At 45.4% G+C, this 12,409-nt stretch overlaps 1 protein-coding gene across 2 annotated transcripts in view; it reads left to right on the top strand.

Annotated features, from left to right (window-relative positions):
- LOC147121012 (regulator of G protein signaling 7) overlaps positions 1-12,409 on the top strand; it is a 611,953-nt gene that overhangs the window by 566,981 nt on the left and 32,563 nt on the right. For both annotated transcript variants that reach the window (XM_085980288.1, XM_085980298.1), the window contains exons 11-12: positions 10,872-10,970; positions 11,061-11,122. In XM_085980288.1, coding sequence (XP_085836414.1) covers positions 10,872-10,970; positions 11,061-11,122 — 161 coding nt within the window. The remainder of the gene's footprint in view (positions 1-10,871; positions 10,971-11,060; positions 11,123-12,409) is intronic.

The raw sequence follows: 12,409 nt of genomic DNA, 5'->3' as shown, positions 1-12,409 counted from the left end.
TGTCTCTTTTATCTCTCTTTCTATTCTGCTATTCCCTTTAATTGCCTTCATTCCTTGAAATTTTACTAGCACGCAGTTTTCCATTGCCACCACTTGTGTGCTTACTGACTAGTCCAAATCTGCACCTGGAGCTGTGCTAATAAGCTGACCATGGAAAATTGGATGCAAATAGAAACTTTTCATTTTTGTTTGTCTAAAATCCACATTGAATCATTCAGGTCTAAACTACACCCATAGTGACAAATGTAAGCTAATGTAAAAATTGATTATTCATCAGCGAAGACGCTGGCTGCGATTTCGTCGACCGGGGTCGGTGTCGCGGTCCCAGCCCGCTGCCTACTGCAGCCTGCACTCTCCAAGTGATTTTTCATTGATTGGGCTTGTTAAGCCAGCCATTCGAGGTTCCCGGCCAATTAATAGGAAGCGGGTCTGATGACGTCATTTGATGACGTGTTATCAGCCGTTTTCCTTAAAGTGGTCATCTCCAAATTGATCTTGACAGTTCTGCTGTCAGTATTCTACAGCATTGAGGTGCTGCAAACACTGACGAGCACTACACAAAAGTACACGGCTGCACCCAGGCTCTCCCATGACTCCCTCCATACACAGTACGCAAGAAGATTCTCTTCCCTTCCCATGGGCGGAAGACACTTCCCCAGGACACCAACGCAGCCTGGTTGCACATTGCACAAGAGGGCACAAGCAGGGATGTCGTCAGGAGGACTAGGCTGCAGTGACGCAAACCTTTCAATGATCTCAGTAGATCACAAAACGTTACTGCAAAGCCAAACTCAACCTGATCCTGCTGTGCCTCTCCTCAAATCCTCATCACTCTGCCTTCCCTACCCTACTCCTGCACATCCTTACTCACACCAACTTACCTTGCACCTCCACCCATCCCTCTCTATCTACATTATCACTTCCCCATCTCACATTATCACTTCCCCATCTCAGTAGCCACCCCTCACCCTCACCCTCAACCTACTGCAAGCATACAAACTAACAACCCACAAGGGTAGGCAAGGGTGGTTTAGCCAATGTTCATGTGACGTTTCTGTTAATGTGTTGTCAAACATTGAAATCTATATTTTCAACACTTTACCTTATTGGACAGATCTGTGCTCACCTTTGGAAGTGTTTTAGTGAATTAGTGAGTTCCAGTGAATGTTGAGACAAAACTTCCGCCCCCCAACCAATTGTGATGAGTGTGAAAGGAATGGCTTGGACATTGTAGGGATGCTTTATGGTGCTGATGTTGGGTGGTGTCAGCCTGGCGCATCATGTGGCAGCCAGGGTGTGCAGCGTCAAGTGAAGTAAATCTGGCCATGGTGTTGCCATCGCTGGCCTCCCGGGCAGCAATGTTGTCGGGTGCTGATGCCCTGTGTCCTGTGCAGCATCAGGTGATTGCGGAGAAGGTTGGTGTTGTTGTTGGTGATGTTGGTGTGCCTGGTGATGTTGGTGTTGGGGCTGATTGTGGAGGGATTCAGAGGACCAAGGTGAGATTATTTCAAGGGCACCAATGTTACTGGAATAGATGGCAGCTGAGGTTGAGAAGTTGAGATGACAGAAGCGCTCTGTCAATGGTGAGAGAGCATGTTTCAAGGAGGTGACAGTGGATAGAGAGTTTACTCCAAACACTTCCAAACTGTATACAGCTTAAAAGTGTCTTTCAAGTACTGAAGGCTCAAGCTTCTGACATTGGAAAGTGAACAGCTGTGAAATGGTAGCTTTCATACCACTTTTGCAGCTGTCACCTATTCACAGCAATGGGGAGACATAGAGCACCCGACCTACTTACCTGACGTGATCTCCGAACAATGTGAACACTGTTAAAAGAGTGGGAAAATAGTTGTTAACAAGCGTTTAACAAGCATTTAACAATCTTAAATGCCCCCCGCCACGTGGTGTCGGGTCTGTTTTGAAATCGCAGGCCTTGACACTTTGGAAACTTACATGGAGGCGGGTTCGGAGCAGGTTCCCAACCCGCTGTCAATCGTTTTGATTTTGACAGCGGACCCCCCTCCAAACCCGCCCTCTGAGCACCGGCAAAATGCAGCTGTTAGTCCTCATAAATCCTAAGGATCTGGTGGGCCATCAATGCCTGCTGTGTTATCGTTTGAAAAAAATGACAAATGAAATGACTTATTAAAGCCACCTTCTGAATTTCCCAGTACATATTGCAAGAATTGTAAATACCCTGAACTGATTTCAAGACTCTAATCTCACTGCAGGACTCAATTGATGATTATAATTACTCAAGCTTCTTTCTGAGTTTATCACATTACCCTGACCCTTTAATAAGATTAATGCTTTGTAAATGCTCCCAGGTACTCATTGTTTGACAAATACTATGTACTGTTAAACAACGGCAAGCTATTTCCCAATAAACATGTAATAAGTGGAACTAAGCATGAATAAAATCGTATCAAATGCCCTTGAGAAGGTGGTGGTGAGCCGCCTTCTTGAACCACTGCAGTCCGTGTGGTGAAGGTACTCCCACAGTGCTGTTAGGAAAAAAATGCAATTACCTACGACTGCAAATTCAGGTGAGATTTCCCTCGGGCTGATGGCTGCAGGTTTATCACTTAGCAGTACAAAATAAGATTTCTAAGATTCCTATTATTGGTGGAAAGTCAAAATTTAAATAACCAATGGTTGTTTTCATATTATGATCACAAACTTTTTCTTTGCAATTCAGTTTGGATTTTATCTTTATATTTTCCTTTGTACAAATAAGTGAAACAAAAAGCTGCTTTTCCTCATTGTCGTTTCTCTGGAGCTCTCTCTTTCTCCTGTGTCACTGGTTCCCTTTTCGTAAATTATATAGAGGAGAGTATTTCTCCAAATATTACAATATTTGTGTTGATGAGACCAAGCTAAATGGCCAGGTATAAAGGAGACCAATAGCATTTAGAGGGACCTGGACCATTTCGATAGATAGGCCTGCAGAATGACTGATTGATTTTAAGGTGGATGACCGTAAGGTTACGTACATTGGAAAAGGACAGTTGAAACGTGTACACAATGAAACAAATATCTCCTTATGTGGATCGGTGTCAAATTTTGTTTGATAACACTCCTGTGAAGGGCCTTGGGATTTTTTACTACGTTAAAGGCGCTATATAACTGCAAGTTGTTGTTGTACAAAATGAAAGGGTCCTACTCTGTCCCAAGGCCGCTTTTTTTTTCGTTCATGGGATGTGGGCGTCGCTGGCAAGGCCAGCATTTATTGAAAATCCCTAACTGCCCTTGAGAAGGTGGTGGTGAGCCGCCTTCTTGAACCACTGCAGTCCGTGTGGTGAAGGTACTCCCACAGTGCTGTTAGGGAGGGAGTTCCAAGATTTTGACCCAGCGACGATGAAGGAACAATGATATACTTCCAAGTCAGGATGGTGTGTGACTTGGAGGTGAACTTGGAGGTGGTGTTCCCATGCGCCTGCTGCCCTTGTCCTTCTAGGTGGAAGAGGTCGCGGGTTTGGGAGGTGCTGCAGAAGAAGCCTTGGCGAGTTGCTGCAGTGCATCTTGTAGAAAGTACACACTGCAGCCACGGTACGCCGGTAGTGGAGGGAGTGAATGTTTAAGGTGGTGGATGGGGTGCCAAACAAATGGGCTGCTTTGTCTTGGATGGTGTTGAGCTTCTTGAGTTGTTGGAGCTGCACTCATCCAGGCAAGTGGAGAGTATTCCATCACACTCCTGACTTGTGCCTTGTAGATGGTGGATAGGCTTTGGGGAGTCAGGAGGTGAGACATTCTATAGTGTATGTGCCTTTAAGAGCCCCAGGTGTGCTGTGGTGCCGGTGATTGCCACTCGGGCTATATAAGCCTGTGTATTGTGTATATCCGTTAGAACCCCCCCCCAGACTTTGCTTAGTAAATACCTATGAACCAACTCCTGTCTTCAGTGTCTTTATCAACACACGGACACTACAGTGGCGACGAAGTGGAAACGGACTTACCTGCAATTCGGCAGCACCTCAAGGACATCGATTCCTCGGGCGTCCTGAAGACTCAAGGAAGTGAGAAAAGCTGTGATTTCACCAGCTGGCCAAGCTGGTGGCAGGTACTGCGCTAATCCTTCCTGGGGGTCAGGCTGGGGCTCCAGCGGCTGGCTCTACAGCTGAGACAGGCAGCGAAATCGGAGGCAAGCAATAACGGACTGGGAGGGAGCACTCGGGAGACGGCCGGCACGGCAAGCAGGTCAGCGTTCAGACCTGGAGAGAAACTCCGGCGGGAACGAGTCTCCCAACAGTAAATTAAAAAAACCAAAAAAAACAAACGGAAACCGCAGTAAACAGCGTTGTCATCGGCAGCAGCGGCGGGAAAGCGCGGGAAGCGCCATATCTTTTCCACAGAAAAGAAAGAAAAGCGCGGGAAGCGCCATATCTTTTCTAAGATGTCTAATTTTGGCAATATTGATGTTTTTGATAACGAGATAGAGGATTGGACCACATATGTGGAAAGAGTGGAGGTATATTGCACCGCAAATGGAATAGAAGATGAAAAAAAGGCTTCAGTGCTTCTGGATCTAATGGGCGCAAAGACATACAAGCTGTTACGAAACTTAATCACTCCAGCCGAACCGATGGACAAGAATTTTGAAGAGATTGTTGATACCCTACACTGCCAATTCGAGGCAGGACTAGCAGATTCTCTGCAAGACAAATTCATCTGCGATCCCCTAAGTGTAGAAACACAAAAAAAGGTATCTTCTGAGAAAAATTTAACACTGGACAAGGCTTTCAGTGCAATAGGAGCTGCAGAGATACAGCAAAGGCCACAGGACTTCGGCACCCATGAAATGACACGGGGTTTCGAGAGATGTTATCGTTGCGGCAGATCCACCCATGACCAGAGGGACTGCTGGTTCAAGGAAAAAGCATGCAGGCGATGCGGAAAGATGGGACACATTCCACGTGTGTGCCGATCTGAAAAAAAAAATCCACTAACGGGAAAAGAATCAATAAGGAAAAGCACAGAAAGGTACAAATGATGACGGACAGTAGCTCCGAAGACCAGAAGAGCGATAGCGACTCCGGGAACAAGAGACTAAGCTCTCTCAAATTACATAATGTAATTGCCAAAGAAGATTACCAGACCATTTGGGTTACCCTCACAATAGCAGGGTCCCCAGTTAAAATGGAGCTAGATACAGGATCAGCTCTGACCGTCATAAATCGACGGGATTACGAGCGGCTATTTCCGCATATACCTTTAAAAGACACATCCATTATCTTGAAAACATATACGGGGCAGAAAGTATACCCCAAAGGAAAAATAAGGGTGCCTGTTGTATACAACGGCAAGGAAATACAGAAGTTGTATTTATACGTTCTACAAGATGGTGGTCCACCGCTGTTGGGATGTGAATGGATCAGAAAAATACGTTTAGACTGGCACTCCATTCAGGCACTGACGGTGACCAGTAAGGAAAAAAATGATGATGACGTCATACCTGAACGATTAAAAGACATCTTGGCCAACGCCAAGGAAGTATTTCAAGAGAAACTAGGAACCTTGAAAGGCATCACCGCCTCAATAAAAGTGGAAGATGCAGCAATTCCCAAGTTTTTTAAGGCAAGACCGGTGCCATATGCAATTCGTCCAGCAGCCGAGGCAGAGCTGGAGAATTTGGAAAAGGCAGGCGTATTATCTAAAATAGATTGGAGCGAGTGGGCAACACCCATCGTCCCAGTCATGAAGAAAGCATTGAAGAATGATAAATCTGAAGAACAGAGAAAAATTCGCATCTGTGGAGACTTCAAGGTGACTGTAAACCCGGTCCTTCACACGGTACAGTATCCTCTTCCGAGGATAGAAGATATTTTCGCCTCACTATCCGGAGGGAAACGTTTCACCAAAATTGACTTGGCACAGGCATATCTACAGATGGAAGTTGAAGAGGCCTCTAAAAATTATCTCACGATAAATACACACAAAGGTCTGTACCAGTACAATCGACTGGTTTTCGGAGTAGCATCCGCTCCAGCTATCTGGCAAAGAGCTATGGAGCAAGACCTCCAAGGGATTCCGGGGACTCAATGCTACCTAGACGGCATCCTTGTAACAGGAGAAAACGACAACGAGCACCGTGCCAATTTAGAGCAGGTGCTCACTAGGCTGAGAGAACGGGGCCTACGAGCAAATCGCCCCAAGTGCGAATTTTTCCGAAATCAAATATCATATTGTGGCCACATAATAAATAAGGACGGGTTGCATAAGTCACCTGAAAAAATTGAGGCGGTCATAAAAGCCCCAGCACCTGAAAATGTTTCACAATTAAGGTCGTTCCTGGGATTAATAAATTACTATCATAAATTTTTACCGAACTTATCAACTCTTCTACACCCTCTTAATGAACTGCTACAAACAGGAGTAATTTGGAAATGGAACGAAGACTGCAAAAGTGCCTTCCATAAATGCAAAGACTTAATCACATCCAAAGAAGTTTTGGCTCATTACAACCCATCACTGCCAATCAGACTGGCGTGCGATGCATCCCCTTACGGCATAGGAGCAGTATTATCGCATAAATTCCCTGATGGCTCGGAACGGCCGATAGCTTTTGCGTCACGCTCATTGAACTCAGCTGAACGTAACTATGCCCAAATCGACAGGGAAGCACTCAGCCTGGTATGGGGAGTAAAGAAATTCAACCATTACCTACACGGACAAAAATTTACCTTGTTGACTGACCATCAACCCCTCATCTCCATATTCAACCCTAAAAAGGGTGTTCCCATTATGACAGCACAAAGGCTACAGAGGTGGTCCCTTTTTCTAGGGGCACACCAATACAACATAGAATACAAAGGTTCAAAACAGCATGGGAATGCTGACGGTTTATCGCGCCTACCGTTGCCAACGGTAGAAGAGGCACCTACAGTAGACCCAATGGAGATGTTCCACTCTACCATAGTGGAATGTCTACCAGTAACAAATTCTGCCATTGAAAGGGAAACAAGAAATGACCCAACTCTTTCACGGGTCTACGATTTAACAGTGAAGGGATGGCCAGCACATGGCGAACCACTGTTGCCAGCATTCTCGCAAAGAAGAGAACAGCTGTCAGTGTGCCGAGAAACCTTGATGTGTGGATCCAGAGTGGTCATTCCACCCAAACTCCAGGATAAAGTGCTAAAGGAGCTTCACGAGGGGCATCTGGGTGGAGTGAAAATGAAGAACCTAGCCAGGGCGTTTGTATGGTGGCCAGGTATCGATGGAGACATCGAAGAAATGACCAAGAGCTGCCTAGGATGCCAGAAGGTCCAAAACGCTCCACCACAAGCCCCTCTACATCCATGGGAGTGGCCCTCATCTCCCTGGCAAAGGGTACACATCGACTTTGCTGGTCCATTTATGGACTCAATGTTCTTAATCGCGGTTGATGCACACTCCAAGTGGCCGGAGGTAATAAAGATGTCCTCCACCACCACGGAAAAAACCATCACAGTATTAAGGACCATATTTGCCAGGAATGGGCTGCCGGAACAGATCTGTTCTGATAATGGACCGCAATTTGTGTCCGAAGAATTCAGAAAGTTCTTAAAAAACAATGGGGTTAAGCACTACACGGCCGCCCCATACCATCCCGCCACCAATGGATTGGCTGAAAGGTTTGTCCAGACCTTCAAGAAGGCCATAAAGGCCATGGGTAATGAAGACATAAAACTTCAGCACAAGGTGGATAACTTCTTATTCGCATACAGGAATGCAACACATATGGTTACCAACCAAACTCCCGCCATGATGTTCTTCAATAGAAACCTAAGATGCCGGCTGGCTGCAGAATACCTAGCCTCTGACCTTCTCTTGTTGCCACAGTGTTTATGTGGCTGGTCCAGTTAAGTTTCTGGTCAATGGCGACCCCCCCAGGATATTGATGGTGGGGGATTCGGCGATGGTAATGCCGTAGAATGTCAAGGGGTGGTGATTAGACATTCGCTTGTTGTAGATAGTCATTGCCTGGCACTTGTGTGGCGTGAATGTTACCTGCCACTTATCAGCCTAAGCCTGAATGTCGTCCAGGTCTTGCTGAATGCGGGCATGGACTGTATCATTATCTGAGGAGTTGTGAATGGCACTGAACACTGTGCAGGCATAAGCGAACCTCCCCACTTCTGACCTTATGATGGAGGGAAGGTTATTGATGAAGCAGCTGAAGATGGTTGGGCCTAGGACACTGCCCTGAGAAACTCCTGCAGTGATGTCCTGGGGCTGTGATGATTGACTTCCAGCCACCACAACCATCTTCCTTTGTGCTTGGTATGACTCCAGCCAGTGGAGATTTCCCCTCCAATTCCCATTGACTTCAGTTTTACTAGGGCTCCTTGATGCCACACTCGGTCAAATGCTGTCTTGATGTCAAGGGCAGTCACTCTCACCTCACCTCTGGAATTCAGCTCCTTTGTCCATGTTTGGACCAAGGCTGTAATGAGGTCGGGAGCCGAGTGGTCTTGGCGGAACCCAAACTGGGCATCAGTGAGCAGGTTAGTGGTGAGTAAGTGCTGATTGATAGCACTGTCGACAACACCTTCCATCATTTTGCTGATGATTGAGAGTAGACTGATGGAACGGTATTTGGCCGGATTGGATTTGTCCTGCTTTTTGTGGACATGACATACCTGGACAGTTTTCCACATTTTCGGATAGATGCCAGTGTTATAGCTGTCCTGGAACAGCTTGGCCTTAAGCGCCTGCTATTTCTGGAGCACAAGTCTTCAGCACGACAGCTGGGATGTTGTCGGGGCCCACAGCCTTTGCTGTATCCAGTGCGCTCAGCTGTTTCTTGATATCACGTGGAGTGAATCGAATTGGCTGAAGACTGGCTTCTGTGGTGGTGGGGACCTGAGGAGGAGGCCGATATGAATCATCCACTTGGCACTTATGGCTGAAGATGGTTGCAAACGCTTCAGCTTTGTCTTTTGCACTCACATGCTGGGCTCCACCATCATTGAGGATGGGGATATTGATGGAGCCTCCTCCTCCCGTTAGTTGTTTAATGGTCCACCACCATTCACGACTGGATGTGGCAGAACTGCAGAGCTTTGATCTGATCCGTTGATCGTGGGATCACTTAGCCTGGTCTATAGCATGCTGCTTCTGCTTTTTAGCATGCATGTAGTCCTGTTTTACAGCTTCCCCAGGTTAGCACTGCATTTTTAGGTATGCCTGGTGCTGCTCCTGGCATGCTCTTCTACACTCCTTATTGAACCAGGGTTGGTCCCCTGGCTTAATGGTAATGGTAGAGTGAGGGATATGCCGGGCCATGAGGTTACAGATTGTGGTGGAATACAATTCTGCTGCTGCTGATGGCCCACAGCGCCTCATGGTTGCCCAGTTTTGAGCTGCTAGATCTGTTCTGAATCTATCCCATTTAGCACAGTGGAAGTGCCATACAACACAATGGAGGGTGTCCTCAGTGTGAAAACGGGACTTCGTCTCTACAATGACTGCGGTGGTCACTGCTACCAATTCTGTCCTGGACAGATGCATCTGTGACAGGTAGATTGGTGAGGATGAGGCCAAGTAGGTTTTTCCCTCGTGTTGGTTCTCTCACCACCTGTCGCAGGCCCAGACTGGCAGCTATGTCCTTCAGGACTCAGCCAGCTCGGTCAGTAGAAACATAGAAAAATAGGAGCAGGAGTAGGCCATTTGGCCCTTCAAGCCTGCTCCGCCATTGAATATGATCATGGCTGATCCTCTATCTCAATATCATATTCCCGCTCTCTCCCCATATCCCTTGATGCCTTTTGTGTCAAGAAATCTATCTATCTCCTTCTTAGATATATTCAGTGATTGGCCTCCACAGCCTTCTGTGGTAGAGAATTCCAGTAGTGATGTTACCGAGCCACTCTTCGTGATGGACATTGAATTCCCCCACCCAGCGTATATTCTGGGCCCTGGAATTAGTAAAGCCAAACCCATGGGGATACCTTATAGTTCCCGACCCGCTATAAAAAAAAAACAACTTTCCCACCAGACCTGCCACCGATCGCGCCAGCTACCAACATGGAAAATTCAGCCCATCATTTTTTTAAATGACAAAATAAGTAACAGAATTATATTAAAATGGTACGGTCAGAGAAATCAAACAAAATCTTTCCTGCATGAAGCGGTCTGAAGCTAGCACGCCCTGCATGTCAATCATCAAGCCATGTGATGATAGTTGGCATCACTGTAATGATAGTAAGATTTGAACCTGTGCAGGGAAAATGCCACTGAATTTTTAACTCATCACCTTAACGACTGGCTGATGACTACTGAGCACACAGCAAAGGGGTGTCCCATAACAAGTAGAAAAAGAAAAGGGATTGACTGATTATTGACCATTTATTGGATACATCCAATTAACAAGAAGCTACTCCGTCTCAGTACTGCAATGCCCTAAACAGTCTGTAGTAGTGCATAAGGTATTAAAGGTAAATACATAGGTGATATATTCTGTTTCTGTCCCCCCAGCTCATGATTTTCCCTACATTAAAGTGAATGGGATGAAAGTTATGGGCTGGTGAGCGCAGAAGTGGAAAACACCAGCCATGATGATCAAAAATTGAAATATACAAAGCAGCGCTTTTGGAAAAGTCAAACTGCTGAACAGAAACCTGCTTTGTGCCATGGAATCCTGGATCACAATTAGTATTATGCAAGAGCCAATGTTAATTGTGAATGCAAATTCCAGCTTCATGTTTCTAAAAAATAAAGGCAAATATATTAACACGCATGCATTGAAGTCGCAGCCTTGCACTTAAATGTCTTATTCAGCATCAATAAAATTGAAAATGATTGTGAATTAAATGGACAAGGAAGATAACTTTAATACAAGCCTTCCAGTAAGAGTTCCTACTAGTTCTCTTTTGCATCCTGTTCCTCAGTCTGTCTATGGACTACAAAACGATGTACGAAGTCACAGTCCCACCCACGCGCCTGCACCAGAAGTAAAGCAACCGACAGTAGAAGAGTTACATCAACAGGTTGGTAATGTTAATCAAATGTGATTTATACAGTAGAACCAATCCTTTCCAGCTTGGTGAGTGGGATTTGATGTTTTTTTAATTTTACAGATAAAGCTCTGGCAAATGCAGCTAGATAGGCATCGGTTAAAAATGTCCAAAGTTGCCGAGAGGTAAGTTTCTATTTTTCTGTTTGATGGCTTTGCTGCATTATTTTCTGCTTGTCCCCTGCTCTTCCTAATTAGTCCTCTCTCTACCAGGAACCATCTCCTAACCCAGATGCACATTTGCTAATGATGCTGTGTGATTGTCCAGTCGAAAGTGCGTGAGAGTGGCTGATGGTGAAACTCTCTCCCTTCTCTTCCCTTAACAGCAGCCAAGTTCGCAGAGTAGCGAAGTTCCACTTGCCTGCTTGAAAATGTCAGCATGTGTGATGTAGTAGGATGAAAGAGGCATATTTGTGAGGGGTGCTCCTCTGATTATTGAGCACTTTTCTAATGTCTGTGTGACAGATCGATGGCAAGCATGTTTCTTTCACCCACTCCTCGAGCAATTCTGTCAGATCTTCTCCTGATTGGCCTTTAGCAAGGCGTAATAATCTTTTTCTTATGAGCTAACTTTCTCAAACATGTTTTAGCAGGGAAGCGCAAAATCTTTAGACTCTGCTGTGTCACTCCTCCACCACCCCTGCCCAGTTAGGTTTGGGACGTTTTTATGGGAGGATCTCAAACAAGAACCTGCATTCTGCCACGTTGTGGCATTGCACATTAGCAATTCAACACTCTGTCTCACCCAAGTAGATCATAAGTAAGAGTCATATTTACACCTATACGCATAGTGTAAAACATGGAAGTAAGACAGGTAGAAAGCACTAATGGGCTTTTCTAAAGATTTTGTGCTTCCCTGCTAAAACATGTTTGAGAAAGTTAGCTCATAAGAAAAAGACAATTACGCCTTGCTAAAGAACAATCAGGAGAAGATCTGACAGAATTGCTCGGGGAGTGGGTGATAGAAACATGCTTGCCATCGATCTGTCATACAGATATTAGAAAAGCGCTCAATAATCAGAAACTCCTCACAAATATGCCTCTTTCCATCTACTACATCACACATGCTGACATTTTCAAGCAGGCAAGTGGAACTTTGCTACTCTGTGAATTTGGCTGCTGTTAAGTCAATAGCGCAATGATTAGTTTAAGCAAGGAATTGTTACCTATATTTAAATAAATGAACGATGTAACTTTATATTGTAGGTAGTTCTGTCTTGATTATAGACAAGCTGAATCTATTGTTTCATTTAAAATGCACCAAAAAGCATCAAAAGTCAAACTGTCTGGTGGTGTTTAAAAGCAAACTGAATTGCAAAATATGATCCCAAAGTACCAATACAGACCCTGAAAGTTGCTGCAATAAAATGGAATCGAACGTATTCCGCCACCTTGAAGTAGTGGCCTTGGTCA

Source organism: Somniosus microcephalus, chromosome 3 (assembly GCF_052327205.1).
Source record: "Somniosus microcephalus isolate GS21.2 chromosome 3, FLI_Smic_1.0, whole genome shotgun sequence".
In the NCBI taxonomy this organism is placed as follows: Eukaryota; Metazoa; Chordata; class Chondrichthyes; order Squaliformes; family Somniosidae; genus Somniosus; species Somniosus microcephalus.
The sequence above is the reverse complement of the archived record's forward strand: the minus strand, read 5'-3'. Positions and strand labels throughout refer to the sequence as shown.